Source organism: Helicoverpa armigera, chromosome 3, assembly GCF_030705265.1.
Source record: "Helicoverpa armigera isolate CAAS_96S chromosome 3, ASM3070526v1, whole genome shotgun sequence".
NCBI lineage: Eukaryota > Metazoa > Arthropoda > Insecta > Lepidoptera > Noctuidae > Helicoverpa > Helicoverpa armigera.
Window position 1 is genome coordinate 2,007,745 of NC_087122.1, and position 17,389 is coordinate 2,025,133.

The window sequence follows — 17,389 nt, forward strand, 5'->3', positions numbered from 1 at the left end:
ACTCGAGAGGTTGGTTCTTTGCCCACTAGGCCACCACGACTTTTGACTTTTTGTATATACTGTACAATGTACATTCCAGTTGTTTGCTGTTACTATCTACTAAAAGTCCAAACGTACCTAAATACAGATGTCTGAAGCTATCGTTATCGTACGAGGCGCAGGCGCCGAGCATGCCGCACAGCGCGTCGCGGGCACGACACGCCGCGTCCACGGCGGCGCCGAACACGATGGGGCACGGCACGTTGCCGAACACTCCTATGGCAAACTGGATCACGCCCATCGCCATCGCTTTGTCTGGGGGGGCAAAAGGATATTTATGAATTAAGTAAAAAGTAACAAAAATGTGTAAAAAAAGATTTTTAATATAGTTAATTCAGAAAATTCTGTAAATTTTTAGGACTTGTTCGTGTTGCCAGATTAAACTATAAGTACTTATTTCGGAGTAAAGGAGGCTATAAAGCAAGTTGGTAAAAATATTGGGACGCAGTAAGATTCAGGATTCTGTAGATTTCTCCTATTCATCCTTGACCTCGACTATCAGTAGAATGTATAGTCTTAGAACACTGTAAATCGAGGATTGACCACCTACTCCTATTAGGCGTACTTTAAAAAAATAAAAGTTTTCCTCAATAATCCTCAGCATATATGTATATAGTTTTCCACACTACAATAGGGTAATCTTTCAGACTAACCTGAGCTAACATCTTTTTCTCAGTGACTAAAGTCTATCAAAATTCCCTTACCAACAAAACACAAACCTTGTTTATCAGTACACCGTATAATCAACAGCACAGCGCCGACCTCCCCACTGGCATGCACGAACATGACGGCAGCGAACACGGCTATGAACACGTAGATCTGGTTGCACGGGCCGCCGCACTCGCCGCTGACGGCGAAGCCGAGCGAGCGGGAGAGGAGGCTGCCTGATGAGTCCACCATGCTGTCGTACAGGGAGTAGCGCTCGATGCTGGAAGAGAAAGGGGTTAGTTGAAACGGGGGTTAAAAGTAACATAAAATGCTTTGAAATAGGTTCAGCTGTTAAAGGGCTACGGACAGGGCCAGAACCAGACACAGGCAAACAATCAGATAAACTAACAGACAAGACACACAGACTGACATGAAGATAGACACAGATACATAAACACACGGACTGATACACACCCAGACATACACAAAGTACTCAGGCTAATAACATCTCTGTGCGACGAGGGTTTCATTCAATTTCGATAGAGACCCATTTGCGCTTTATAAAGTTAAATAAATATAAAGTTACATATACATAAACTTTGACATCACTATGCAAAAACAGAAACTTACGTGTTAACAGCCTTCTCTCCGCGCGCATTGCCGTCGATGCACGAGCAGTTGTAGTACAGCCACGTGCTGTTGTCCAGCTGCGTGCTGCCCAGGCAACCCGCCTGGCACGGAGATAGGTATGTGAACGAGTCCTGCAAATTAACATAGAAAAGGTCTTAAAATTAGAGCCGAAAAAACATTCATCTAGCATCGGCTGAACTCTACTGAGCATTTTCACCGAATTATATTGGAACTTCTTATAAGAGCTTTGTCTTGGAAACTTTTAATTCATCATCATCATCCTCCGAGCCTTTTTCCCAACTATGTTGGGGTCTGCTTCCAGTCTAACCGGATTCAGCTGAGTACCAGTGCTTTACAAGAAGCGACTGCCTATCTGACCTCCTCAACCCAGTTACCCGGGCAACCCAATACCCCTTGATTAGACTGGAAACTTTTAATTAATATACATATTACATATACATTTCTTATCGCATTTTGACCCGTAACTCTGAAGTCTTTTCCCGACTATGTTGGTTTCGGCTTGCAGTCTAACCAAATGTAATTGAGTTCCGCAGCAGTTACCTGGGCAACCTTATACCCCTTTAACTTGGCACTTTTCTTGAGGCGACTTAATATGCTAAGAAGACCACATTATACATGGAGAAGTCAGGACGGAATAGGTATATTATATGATGATTATTTATGTATCTGTTTTCCGCAAGATTTTATAGGTTCATCCAATAGCTTTAAGCTACGAACAATATTGCACCTTGGTAGTACCATACCATACATCCACACAAGCTGATCATGCGGTAGTTCTCTTCAGGACAGCTGACGAACATTAGCACTACCATACCTAGTGATAGTGACATACCTGTCCACAAACAGGATTGAAGGGCACATCGTCGCAGTAACAGCCGCTGCTGCACTCCATGCTGCTGTTGGCGATGCTGCCGCTCTCGCTGATCATGCGGTAGTTCTCTTCAGGACAGCTGACGAACATTAGGACTACCATACCTGGAATGTACGAAAACTTATTTTAGAACAGGGAGCTTTGAAGTTTTAGTAAAGGTTGGACTATGGACTGACGACTAAATATATCATAACAAGACTCCTCGATGCCTCGAAAAGGATTCCAAAAACAGTAAACCTCATCTCTCAAACTTTGTACATTAGTGACAGTCATTATGATAACCATAGCCGTGTCTATAATCAAAGCCCTTGCAGTAAAAGTTGTTAGACTCAAGTGTTTTACTCCGTTTTTGAAAAAAACTATTTCTTTTCATAGTTTCGTTTCTGTTCAATCTTATTTCTTGCTTCTTTCAGAACGTTTTGGGGTCCAAAAATATCCAAACCAATAAGAGATTTACACATAGAGATACTTATTTTTTGTCCTGAAGACATTCGTTTCTTGTTGTTGATTACTTACCAGCACTATAGATAGCAGCACTGGCCGCCGTCCACGCGGCTACTTGTCGCGCAGTCGGCACTAGCTTCAATATCACCACACCAGACGTGATCGTGCCCAAACCCATTACTAGGATACCACCCAGACCTGGAATGTGAAAGATATGGGTTAAGTTTGGTTTTTTGAGACGACGGGATGAAGTTTGGGTCCTTTTGTCATATTCCTATTGAAGTTTTGATAGCAAAAGCGAGGCAAAGAGAAAGGTGGAGAAAGAGATTTGCATCTGATTAGGCTCTTGACAATTCATTGCTGTCAAAAATATAACTTCATCAAATCACACCGCGGTTACAGAACAAAAAATCATAGGGACTTGGACAAAATTAAATCCGTATGAAACTGTTTTCGCTTCTCCCAGAGAGAAATTATTTATCTCTTCATTAAAGTTTATCTACATAAGTACCAGTTTTGCACATAAGCTACTTTATATACTCCAACTGTAATTTTTATTTTGTTTACTTGAAACTTTACTTCTAAGGAAGTCTGTTAAAAAGGTGTTGTTCTATTCAATTCTTGAGTGTTCACATTAGTACCTCACCCGAGACAAGGTTGGCGTCGTGCGTGGGCAGCCGGAACTGCTTCTCCAGGTATTTGGGCAAGAAGCTGTACACCCCACTGATGGGCATCAGATGTAGCACTGAACTCGCTGTTCGCCACATCAGAATGTCGTTTGTCAGCTGCCGTTTTATTGTTGCGAAGAAATCTGAAAATTAAAATGGTAATATTGATAAAGGATTGGGTAAAATAGAGTATGTGGTTTTCTTGAAGGATGTAAGGTTTTTTTTATGCTCTAGTTGATTAATGATCGATCAATCCAAGGTGTGCCAGTTATTGCCACCATTGGGAATTATTTCATGAATAGGTTATGTTTGCTATGAATTTCAAGACCGACTTTACCGTGTCTTGTATTTATAGGACTTCCTCCTATCCTGAATCCTGGTCACAATAAACTGTATTGTCCATTACAAACTTACTCAAATAATTGAATAATCACATCTTTAACGTCCAATTCAAAATGGTAATTTTGTATTCACAATGAACCCAAGTCCTTTCATCGGTCCTTAACCAAGGACTTTACACCCTTGCCTGTTTAACGACCAATTGAAATCAATAACTACGTTTAATTCGAACACAGACACAACATTCTTTTGTGTACCAACAAAAGACCCGCTCCAATCTCTTTCACTATATTTACGGAAGAGATAAACTAGATAGAAGTTATTTGTCAAGCTGATAACTACGAATTCTCGTCGCTTTTTCAATGTTGCCACAGTTTTTATTATTGTTCTGCTTGGATGATGTCCAAGTCATTTCAGAGAAGTACTGAAACCGGGTTACGATAGGATTTTGTTTTTGAGACAAATGTTCGATGTGTATTTGAAAAATGCATTAATGTGAACGGAACTATGGCATTCAAATCACATTCTACGATAAGATAGAATTAATCGAAGAGACACTGTGATATTTATGTGTGACAGATATTTTAGATAAAAAATATGCATCAATCGGATGGACGGGAAGTCGACCAGACTTGAAAGATAAGTCAATAAAGTTCACGATAGTCGTTTGTACGGAAATAAATATCAGTCAGTTCTTGTGGAAAAGTCAAAACAACGTTAACTGAAAGAATTATAAATACGTACAATATGAATGATTGCTCCTAGAGGTAATATTTTGAAAGCGATAAAACATCCAATTAACTTAAAAGTTTTGCTGTTGTTTTCTATGCCGAAATTCATCAAAGTCGTGCTCGAAATGTCAACGAGATTACTACGAAATAAAATATTGGCCACCCACATGGTACTAGAGTTGTTTGATTCATTTATCGTCACTATTTATCTTAATTAGCAAACATGTACTTTCGGGAACTTTCTACTAATTTTGGAGACCAAAACATTTCCTTCTGCCGGGTTGATAAAAAAATGGGACATAAAAAATATTTGCTCCACTTTAGAATTACACTTTGAGAAGTTTTCCACTGAGAAAATTGGTATTTTCATTGTGTTCTTACCTTTAAAGAATGGTTCATTCTTATCCTTTATCTTCTTGGGCGGCATGGGCACAGGCTCCTGTCTGATTTGCCTTGGGAAGCAGAACATCAGAGTTGAGAGCAGCACGATGAAGCCCGCTATAAACACCATACCTGGGGAATGAGAAAACGGAGCATATAGTGAGGATTTTAAAGAGTTCTCAAAGAAGGACTTTAAGGTGTAAGAGCTAAGGTTGATAAAGTAATGTCGTGTTGTTGTTCCTTATGACGTTATCCCACAAAAGCTTCTCCAAGAGACATTCTTGCTCTTGAAATAATAGAAATGGATGAATGCTTTAGAAGTCCAGAAAAATATTCTCATAAAACATTCACGGTTGGACAAGCACAGAAATCTGTTGTGGCATCTTGTCATATTTTATTTGGGAAGACAAGAGTGGGCCAAAGATCAAAACTATTCACTGTTCCAACATTTTTTGTTGCTTTAATTCTGACGTTGTTTCATGTGAAAAGTACACAGCTATACATGGTCCTATATGAGTGTGACGTATAAACGAAGTGGGAGTAAGTGTTCGTACCCTACGGCCATTCAACCGCATTTCAGGTACAAGACAGCTAATGAATTTATAACAGTCTTCATTATGTGCTTTTGTATTACCACTGTAGTAATAAAATGGTGCACAAACAAACTCGTAAAAGGCTAAGACCCTCACTAATGAATGCCGTAAACAGAAGCATTATCCTTGCAAAAAAATTGGAGGAATTTGAAATTTAGAAGTATACAGAGCAAATAATAATCGTAGCTGTGTAGATAGACATGTTTGCTGAAGAAATCAGCGAGACCGCATTATGGAACATTCAAATTATGGCAATTATCGGGGCGGAGAGTGAGAAATGCTCCTTTCAATAGCGCTAATCCGTTCGCAGTCAGATTACCTCGAATGTGTGGAATATTTCACGCTTAGCGAGGCGCCACGGTGCGAGACTGATCACAGTCTACGTACACACGTACCGTGCACAACGCTCGCGTGCATAAAACTGCTCATGCTCTCTGGAACATGCTGCATAAACTTGTTCAAATGGCACATAAACTACAGCGGGAACCTCAACGATCCTTCCTAGCTCTCAGTTGGAATTACAAGCTAAATTCTAACCAAAACTGGCAATTGTCAAAAGCAGCGAACGTAATAACTCATGAAACCTTGGATACGATCAAAAACAATTCCGATAGATTCAAACAGAAAACATTTGCGCGTTCACAAGGTCGCCCGGTCGACGTTCAGTCAAGGGCGTTCGCTAGACACGGTAGGTATGGACTATGGATACACACGCCGAACAGCATTGTTTACCATGCTCAATTGTGCGATTAAACGCAATATAAGAGAGTCACAGCGTCTAATACATTTTGGTGAGAACTTGGATTTTACAGCGCGACTCGGAGAAGACGAAGGTCAAGAGAACCGGTTTAAAAGTAAAAGTGAGCAAGGCGTCGGTCGCGTGTCCACCCACTAAATCCTCATTACGGGCACCGACGGCATAATTGTCGGCAACAAGGCGCGCAGCCTTGGCCGTGACCGGCTGTGGATAGAGCGCTTATTTTAGCTGTGGTGACGCGGCGTGATGTAAGACGCGTTATATAACTAGTGGCGTGCGCCCGCGCCGCCGCAGCGTGACGCCCGCGCACAAAAAAGCGAAAGCCGACTGGAAATTGCATCGCGCGCCATTCTATGACACCACATCACACAACACGTTGCACCGCCGTCTTATAACACATCTCGTCAACGCTGCGCTTCTCCAAGCTGTCGATAGAACGGAAAGCTCATGTAAAGCACGTCATAGTGGAGTATTAATTATGCAACCACGGAATGTCTCGCTCACCCTTTCGCAGAAACAATTACAATGCAATCGAGCCGCTATTGGAGTCAGTAGGGGGAAGTAATGAGTGGTGATTAACATCTTGCAACATATATCTGTATGCTCATTATCCCTTGAGAAATGTGCTTATAATAACGTAAATCGTCGCAACTTGAGCTTAAGTGACATTTTATAGACGCACGTACACGTGGAGCTGTTGCATGTCAAAATATTGTAATTTATTCTCAAGTAATTACGTACCAGAGGTTCTTAAATATAAATTACATATTAATCAAAAATTCTGAGAATAAATGTAATGATTGCAATGTAGCGAACGCACCAGTTGCCAACTGGTAAGCATTGCATAAACTGAAAATACTGCTACTCTAACTGCGAAAATATCGAAAATCTATTTTTGGAAGTGGCTGTTACCAATTTAGAACACCCAAACAAGGCGTTAATGATTCAAAATGTCCGTTGAAATAAACTTATTAAAATTCAAAACTTCATTCATGAGTGTGGCGTTGAAACAATAAGGAAATACGCAGAAATCATTCAATGCGTATTCGCGAATTCAATACGTTGGCAGTCGGGACACGCTTGCAGCAGTTTTCTACCGCGACACGACGCGCGGGTTACTTCCTAAAAGCGTTTATTATACAATTTTGAGCTTTATTTCCTAGACATGAAGGAGTTAGGTGCGTTTTGAGGCTAGCAGATAGAAGTTTGTTTTGTTTACACGCATTCGGTTGGTAGGCAGGTCACGCACGTGCTTTCTTCGTGGATTTTGCGCGCAAATCTGTGCAAGTGCTTCGCTAACGGTAGATGACTGTTCCGCGTTGGAATGTTGGTACTTCGATTTCGTTGTAGCTACAGGTCATCGTTTGAATCCCGGGAAACATAGAAGGGATAACTTTAAAACTGCTTACTTAGTTGAACAGTACGAAACTGTTAATAATAATGCAGCTCCATTCATCAATCATTTGGGAGATGCATTAAAAGCAACAATGTGGTTGCATCCATATCGGTGACAATGACAAGCGATAACTTTTGAACTACATAGATAAAGAGAGCTGACATGGATTCTATAGCCTGAACACTGGCTCTTATACTGCTTATATAGAACACAGAAGTACCGTGTGTAATTTCTTATGAAAATTGTAGCAGCTACAAGCTACCACCCACTAGTATCGATTTTCAACAGTATTATGTTTACACAGCAGTAAAACGCGAAATAGCCGTTCGTTTTGTGCGTAAGCTTATATTATTATAGGTTTATTTTTATATAAATGGCTGAATAAATGGGCGTTTAATATGGTCTTGTGCGTTTCGAGCCAGAACCAGATTTTTTAGTACCATGCCATTTCACGAAAAATCTTTTTATAAAACATGCAAAACATCTAGAAGTACTATCTATAATTTCAGGAGAATCTAAGACATTGGGAAACTGAAAACACCCCTCACGGTGTGTTTTTGCTTATAGTGTATTTTTGCCATTTCATTTTTGCCTACACATAAAAGCTAGAATCAAATTTAATTTGAAAGAAGAATGAACCAACTTAAATAGACGGTAGCGCAAACATGTGCAACTACAGCACTATACCAGCAGGTATTCAGTTTACAACAATTAATGCACGAGTGAAGACGTGTGGTGGGAACTAAGCGCTGTCCGCAACTTAATTATGAATGGATATTATGCGATAGGTTGCAACCACCCGTTGGTCTTGGAGACACACTGGGTTTTACTGCCTTGTAATGAAGAAAGTCTGAATATGTATAAATGTTGGTCGTGTTAGATAATTATAATCTGATCTGGGACCCATGCTGAAAGTCATTTTTTGAAAAAAGATCCGGGAGATTTAAATAGGGATTTTACTGTCATTCACAAATTGGTATTTCTTTGGCGTATCTACGCCAAATCCCATTCCATCTGGGATGACTCGCGTGAAAAGCATGTCTGCGCCACATTCCAAAGATCCTTAAATTCCTTTACACTCTGTGACCGAAGAGGCGCCAGGAAATACACAGGAAATAAAATCTAGCTCTTTACAACATACTACTACTACTAAGACTAAGAAATTTATAATAGGCTACTTACCCAACCACCACGCTCCAACCCATTTCGGGTCACTGGCTTCGATGTCGGGCGAACTCAGAGGGTTTACATAGACCCTCGTGCATAGCGCTCCCAGAAGAAACCCGAGAGCTGGCCCAATCACCCTGATGCCGATGGTAATAGCTGTTGAAAGAAAAGGTAAATTAGAAAAAAACGCTGGTTTGAGAGATATCTCTTAAGGAAAACTTAAAGCAATAGTTTTGATAGAAGAGTCTGCTTGGTATAGTTTTTCGAGTAGGCACACAATGACTTTCATTTAGTTTTTAGATAGAAACTAGCAAATACAACTAACAAGCATTGTGCGACCAGCCTTTATCGAAAGTTGAGGAAATCATTAAGTAATTTCAGAGCTTCATTCCAACTAATATAAATACTGTAAAGATCACACATCGTAAAATTAATTATCCATTGAATACAGCTTATATGACCCGAAGTGTTAAAAACCGATAAAATCATCAATAAATTGCCAACGATTTCCGTACCTTTGACACCAATTACATTAAGAAAAACGAATCACAACGACTTACAAGAAAGATAAACCGCAAGTACTCAAGACGTCCGGCACTTTTATAATACGTACTTGTACCAGTAGAATGTATACTTTAGCATAGTTACACGTCCAGTCGGACTGGAAACCGACCCTAGCATCAGTTGCTAAGACTAGACTTACGATACGAATGACCATCCTTACATTATAGAGCATCAACATTTTTCTTCTTGGTACCTACGCTATATTTTCCAGATTTTTTCCCTTCCTTTTTTTCATTTGTTCAAGGCTGAGAAAAAAACTCAGCTGGTAATCCCAAAGTGTATGCCAAACACAAACATACATTAATCACAGTGGGTATGTGCTAACTTACTGATCATAGGAATGAATAATCGAAAAAGTAGCAAGTCATTGTTAGAAACGGTAACAAAAATGTATGTGTAATGTATCTCTATAACAGTAACGCTGACTGTAGATGTCTTCAAGAAAACATCTCAACATCTAATATCGGAGCAAATGATCACTGATCAAGTTTTCAGTAAACATGCAACAGAGGTAAAAACCCATATAACTCATATCGTACATAAAACAAACATTGTAATCAATTACATGTCTTGCTCTCACGACGTATTAAATAATATTACGCTAACAGATTCCACTGGTGTTACAGCACTTACACACGAAACGAATACATTTTCCAGTGCACGCATCACTGAAACCGCTCTATTGCATGAAACTGCAGATACAATGTAAAATAGCAACGTTGAATTAATTCGAGGAAATATTATCTTCGGGTCATTTAATGACGTACTAAATATTAATGTGCATAATCGGTGAGGCGGAGATGGTCGTTATGCAAATTGAGATGGACTCTCGCACACAGTGGACCGCAGTCGTTTATCTCAATAGGGCTAGGGCTCAGGGGCTAATTGAGGGCCATTGAACTCACCACAACAAATTATCGTATGAGGAATTGCCGCTGTCAACGATCGCTGCAGCATTCAGCTACTTTATGTTAGAGCCAAAGAAAAACGAACTGCGAGCCTGGATGATTACTGACATTATTGTTCCGAGAAATGCTAATATTATTACTGGCCATTAAATTATATGATTATTACTACAACATTATAAACAGTAAACAATTTAACTGATTTAAATACTTAATGAGACCATAATATGTTAGGGACAAGCCGCCGTCGCCATCCGAAGACGAATCATCCGGCGCGACTGAACATGCGTAAGAAATGTCCCAAATTTCGAAATTAAATTAAAAACCTGTTATAATAAAATAACAAAGGACCGTTTCAGGGTGACTGACCGAAAAACAATCAGGTACTTAGGTCCCGAATGTAATCTTTCCCAGAAACCAACCGCATCGCTTGCCAAAAAACGGACGAGCGTGCGTACAGTTCGCGTGCTTCACGTTCGACACAAAGTAAAATATACGTTCCTATTATCATCATGCGCTTTTGTAATAAATAATGGCCTCGTCAGGATCGTTTTTCAAAACGGCCGCTGCCCGCGTCTCGGTACAAGTTTTTATTATGTCCCGGTGCACTCGTCCTTACCGGTTCCGATGCATCATTAACATCGTTCAAGTGCTGCTCCATCGAATTAACGCTCAGTGATTGTCAAAAAATGACGAATTTCATCATTAAAATGAACCCGGTAGGCAAACGCGTTTAGGGTCGGGCATTTCAGAAGACTTTTTTTATTAACTGTAAGTTTGTAACGCCTGTATGCTGTTCTGGCTTGCTTACGGCCCGCATCTTGTTTTATTTTTTTTTATCACGCGTGATGCAGGCAAGCGTGATACTATAAGCGTAAAGTCCGCTTATGGACCTTCACGCCCAGTATTGTTTTACCACTATACGAATAGCAAGCGTGCGTGAAACAGTCATATAGGTAAACATCGGTCCTAAGTGACATTAAATAATGCATTCCAACGAAGATTGACATCGGAGAGATAAAGTGAAGACGATAATTTAGCTTCTTAACGTTCTATTCTCTGCCAGTTGACTGCGTACTAACGACACGCACGGTACTTCTGCTGGTCGTTTACCGACTTAGACTGAGTCTGACCTATTCCTACCGAATGCGGACGCGGTACACACGCAGGTTCCGCATAAGAAAACCCCCTAAGGCAAGCTTTATAAATAGATATGTAAGCCACCCTATCAGAGCACACTATCTATAATAATAGAGACAAACATAAATACACTGATATGAAAGGCAACAGGGCTCGCAGAGATAACCTTGTGAAGCCCGCCTGTGTAAATAAGGTCATACTGCTGACAGCTACAATCACTGATATACACCTAATATTGAAAAAAATACTGAAACTACGCTTTTTTTTCGAACAGTCAATATTAACTATGTATCGTAGAAACCAATGCATAGATGAGTAATGTGAATAGAGTTTTGAAGTAGTCAGAACTTCAGTTTAAACCTGATACCAAAAACTAGAAACAATTACATTTATAGTTGTCTAAAATTTTTTGTATGGTTGCACTAACTTAATTAGTCTAGAGACCTTCAGATTTTTTAATGCGACCAAAACTAATTCCTAAAAGCCCAGACTCCACATCACAGACAGTTGGCACAGCCACAATAATATTCGCCAGTCACGATATTTTTAATGGCCAAGAAATAGGAACACAATTCCTAATCTGTGCAGAGTTCATTGCTCTTTCAGATGCAAAATCATTTTTAGAGCTATGACTAATTCTTTTAGACAACACTGATACACACTGTGACGCTTCTAGGAACACACCTGTGCAAACAGATACACAGGAAATAGTTTCAAAGTAATAAATAATTCAAAACTCATGATGAAAGAAACAAAAGCAATTTGACGTCATGAAAAGGTTTAATCGAACGCCGGTATGATAATAACAACACATACAATCATATCTAATCTTGCAGGCGTAATCTAATCGAGCGATGGTGCAAGAAAACTGACCTATGACAACTACAGCAACAAATGATTAGCTGGAGCGCAATTTGATAGTGCACTCGCAAAAAAGTTGCATAAGGTTCATTGCAATACGGTAACGTAATAACAAGGCAATTTTCTCGGCCATACAAGGCTTAATTAATCGCAATAAGATTGCGAACCGATAGTGGGATTCAAGAAAAATACGATGCGCATTTCCTGCCTGACTAATTGTAAGCGTTTATCATACTTTTTCAGGCTTAAACATTGAGTTAAACGATTCTATGTGTATGTGCAGTTCGATAAGGATGTTTCATATCGGATACCATTAAGGAAAAACATATAGGTGCATAATAAGAAAAGATGTGCTGTTCTGGATAGATTCTTTTGCATCTAAAATTCCAACTTTGGAAGATTTGAGGACAAATTAATTCCTATTTAAATGCGAATATAAGGTTGACCCAAATAAATACTGGTCAGTGTTCGCAGAAAAGGTATGAATCACGAAATTTTGGATAAAAAAAATGTATTTTATGTTTAAGGAAAACACACATCCATAGGTACCTATCCTACTGTATTGTACCGAACTGAATACATTAGAATTTAAAGTGATATTTATTTTATTTACCAAATTGTTAAAGCCCTATAAAGGAGTTTCTTATCGTACCTAATAAATTATAGACAAACTGTCGAATTCTGTCGCAAAATTGTTTCCTTGGCATACCAATTAGAGTTAAAGATAAATAATTTGAAAGTCAGGATCTAAAATTCGACGCTAAACCTATACAATTAAAAGAACAGAACAACTGGAACCAAGACTTGAACAAACAAATACCGAAAAGCCCGTACACAAGGCAAGGGGACAACCAAATGCATCGAAACAAGTAAAAATAAAGCAACCCAAATAACAACAGGCAACCCCAAATTTATCCTAAGCTATTTTAAGGCACAGCTTGATATATTAGACACGAAAGCGGCAACATCCCCACGAAACACTCGCAATATAAAGAAAAAACAGGAACGCATCGAGGAAACAAGTCGACCATTCCCGAACGATGAGCGTGAGGGACGAAATTAGGGCAACGTCTCTTAGGACTGAGATACACCGTCAACGAGCTGAAATTGTCGCCGCGACGAGTCGGCACACTGACACACATTGCTAACCACCAACTGAAATAGCAATTGCATACGTTTTACTGCACAACAGGGCTTCAGTGAGCACGCAGTCTTGAATTATAAGTGAGGGACGTTAAGACTGTATGCATATCGATCTGAAAGTTTACAGTGCAATGAACTAGAACTGAAGGCAAAAACGCTTTGCAGGTACAACTTAATAATAGGTTGAATACAATGGCATTAATCAACACTTGGATCAAAGTAAGGTAATATTGAACCTACTGTAAGAGTATGACGTGTATTTATGTATTTGGCATGGACAAAAAACACCTTCGAGGAAAACATGTGCGAAATATTCTAGAAAACAATGGAGTTGAATAGAAACCCAGTTCTGATTATGAATTTAAGATAACAGCTTAAGTGATATTGCGCAATAGTTAAGTCCAAGGTCCTAAGGATACATTATTAAGCTCCTATAGAACATTTAAGTAAAGCGTTTATCAGCCCTTGGTCTATGAACGAAGTAATTATGGTTGGGACATTTGTGTTTACTTGAAAGATTGTAATAACTGATACTTGATACTGTCAATTATAGATTCAAGTAAACCCTTTACAGCCACAACCTTTAAAGTGGACTGATTGTACCGCAATGTCAAAATGAACCTTGCTGGTGAAAAGCTAAAGAGCTTTTATGAAATCAATAATGGTGGATTAGACTACATTATCATTATTACAAATAGTTGACTGATGCGTCATTTTTATGCCCTCAAAAATTATCAGGACGTAGTACTGAATTCAAATAATAACATGTAGATTTTCCTGCCTAGTGACAGATATTAGTCATAGCCCTACCATGTTTTACTCAAACGCACCCAACCTTTAGGGTCATGATCACGCGTTGAATTGACCTAAATAATCCACAGCGTAATAGTATCAATCAAATAATATCCTCATTGTGGCCTACGGGTTAAGGCGTCTTAAATACAAATGTACCTCTAAAGGTTTGAGTACATGATGTACATTTCCAAGTATTAAGAAGTTTTTCGAAGATATGTTGGACATTGACTGATAGTAAAGGGTAGCATTGTGCCGAAATATGAAAAGTTTGGTTATAACAATTCGTCTAAAGCAAACGTGGCCGTCAAAGCCAATGCCTTCTCTTTTGAGAATACACTAGTTTACAAATAGATGAATAGTTCGATGAAAACGATGAATGAATCCGTAAGCACTTCAACTGATGTAGGTCGATACAAGTTAACTGAACTGAATTTAATTGGTTTAACAAATTAGCTTAATGAGTTGCGTGCATTTAATGTTTCCTTCAACGCACGCACTGTACGTTGTACTAATTGTGATTGCGATTTAGGACTATTAAAGAATAAATTAATTAATGTAATTGAAGATTTGATTGGGAACATACACATGTAGATGGATTGATTCAATCAATCTACATAGATTAGTACTTTGCTGGTAACTGGAATTTCGTTAACAATATTACACGAACGCCTGCATAAGCATCAAAGACTATTAAACCATACTTTATGACAAGCATCGATAAAACCTCAGCTTTTTCATTACTTGCAGTAAAACATCTATCTTTTGCACGCACAAACTACATAACTTTCATTTCTAACTTAAGCCATTTTTATTTGACCTTTAGATCTGAGTGCCCAATATATTAACGGGAACAAATATAATGACCACCATAAAATGCTTTGATACCCTTAGTTTTGTAACCAGAAATATCTACTGAACACCAGAAAAATAAAGTCTAAAAATGTAATAGTACCAGCTATTTTAGTCACGACTTCACTTTAAATTGTATTCGACCACCAAAATTAGTAAATGATCACCAACTCTTGACGACCAAATTAATGTATTATTTTTGCCTAAATAAGTCACTGTGATTGCCATAAAATGTAGGCTTATTACCAAATAAAGTATTATGATGCCATATTAAGTTATGTGTCCGGCTTGCAATGCATGCGTGAGTGTCAGTATGACGAGTGACAGGGGAAAATGGAAGAAAATTACATATTGCGCCGACCCCAAGTAAAATTGGGAACAGGGCAGGAGAAAGAAGAAGAAGAATGTGTTTCTCAATACCTACAATCCCTCGAAAACACACTCTTATCGCACTGTTTAGAGGCATGCAATAGACAATTTTCCACCCTAGTGCAGGAAAAGGGTCCCCACAATGTTATTACATGTTTTGTATCAGGCCGAACTTACTTTTTGGAGTCAGTTTACTTAAACAGGATAGCATATAATTTTGATGATCATTTACTACTTTTGGTGATCATTTACTACTTTTGGGATAACAATGATTTATTTGGACTCATTTTGCTTAAAAAGGATAGCAGAATTTAAAAACGTTGGTTAATCTTACTTTAAAATGGTGGTTTAATTTTGGTGATCATTTACTATTTTTGGCTTACGCATGATTTATTTTGGAGTCATTTCACTTAAATAGGTGGCAAAGTGTTAAAACTTTGGTTATAGTTTTACATTAAAATGCGAGTTTCATTTTGGTGATCATTTACTATTTTTGGCTGCTATTTGTTACTATATCTGGTGATCAGTTAAACATAAGCCTATATTAACTAGCCAGAAAACACAAATCCTCTATACACACTTTTTACTGCATTTCATATTTTTTTGCAAAAAAATATAACCACTTAAATGCATTTATATGGTTATATTTTTCAGTAAATTGCCCTTAAGTCTGTCTACAACACATACCTTTTATTGCTTGCTATAAAGATATCGAGTTCCTAAAATACGAGGCAAGAGCTGCGCAATTGAAAACGATACATTGAATGAGTGTCACATAATTACTGGCCCACATAAAACAAACGTACTTATTGTGACTTATCTAATCATGAGCAAGTTCACTAGTCGGAACATTAATCTAAATTATCTGGACTGATATAATAAAGAAAACACGAGTATGCTCTCATTCTGCATACAGAGCTACTTGTACGTCAGAAATAGATCATTGGCTTACGGATACAGGTCAGGCAAAGGGTAAAACGTATATCGTCTTATTTTATAAGAAATACCGCACAAGCTTGCTTTCTTGAGTCATAAGAAAAAACGGAACAGATGGAATAAATCCTGGATAAGTTTAGTAAAATCAGACGCATGCATTGACATAAGCTTATCCATACAAAACAGATGGTGATGATAACGATCTTAATTCAGAGGATGCGGCCCATCCTTCTAATACTGCGACACGCACGGCAAGAGATCGACAAACCTTAGTCGAGACCACACAACGCAACGGCCATATTGCAAGTGTAATTTTTGTGCACCAATTTACTAATACGAAAATAGTCGTCAGTAGTTGTTTAACAAAATCGTTACAAGGCCGCTTTATAAGGCAAGGGCTCCATCGAGAGCGACAAGGTATAAATCTCACAAAGCTACGAAAACTAATGTTATGTCAATCTATGTACGAATTTTATAAACAAACATGTTATTTTTAACTTACATTATTACATACTCGTTAGTCCACATTTTTTATAGACACCCGTCTGCCTTCAAATCATAGCTTATCACGTTTTCTTAAAATGCGACATAACAAATTTAAATGAGCATTATGAAATGTCGAAGGTAAACATAATAAAATGAAATCATCAACATAAAATAAGGCCGGTTATAAAATAAATTCCACATAACAAGATTCGATTACTCGTATCATAAAACTGAGCAATAACGATGTGCTAGACATTTTGCTTGCAGTTTGGGGTCTAAGTTGAAATCGTGCTAGATTTTTAATAGTATTTGTTAGTTTACCATTACACTTTGCCTAAAACTTTTTCTAGAAGTTAATCAAACTATCGTAGATAGGAGAGCTAAATAATGTACAGATAAAGTGGAGTTGTGCGCATCACCGTGACGCGACATTAACCCGCTAGTTCTACCGCTCTCGGTCGCACCCGCTCCGTATGTTATGGTAGTGCAGTGGACGCATTAGATACGACGCAGACACAACATACACGCGTACTCCACAGTGTACGACCCACCCAAACACCCATTGTTTGCTTTTTATGCACTTTACACTAACCTTGCTATGACTTTGAACGGACTTTTTTAAGCTTTTATACATATACGATCGCGCGTAAAATCGA

General features: G+C 38.5%; 1 protein-coding gene across 6 annotated transcripts in view; it reads right to left on the reverse strand.

Moving 5' to 3' along the window:
- LOC110377536 (solute carrier organic anion transporter family member 74D) overlaps nt 1–17,389 on the reverse strand; it is a 45,833-nt gene that overhangs the window by 2,158 nt on the left and 26,286 nt on the right. For all 6 annotated transcript variants that reach the window (XM_049836645.2, XM_049836644.2, XM_049836646.2 and 3 more), the window contains exons 3-10: nt 8,701–8,841; nt 4,773–4,904; nt 3,300–3,464; nt 2,726–2,851; nt 2,171–2,313; nt 1,318–1,448; nt 759–967; nt 118–294 (exon numbers count right to left, since the gene is read on the reverse strand). In XM_049836645.2, coding sequence (XP_049692602.2) covers nt 118–294; nt 759–967; nt 1,318–1,448; nt 2,171–2,313; nt 2,726–2,851; nt 3,300–3,464; nt 4,773–4,904; nt 8,701–8,841 — 1,224 coding nt within the window. The remainder of the gene's footprint in view (nt 1–117; nt 295–758; nt 968–1,317; nt 1,449–2,170; nt 2,314–2,725; nt 2,852–3,299; nt 3,465–4,772; nt 4,905–8,700; nt 8,842–17,389) is intronic.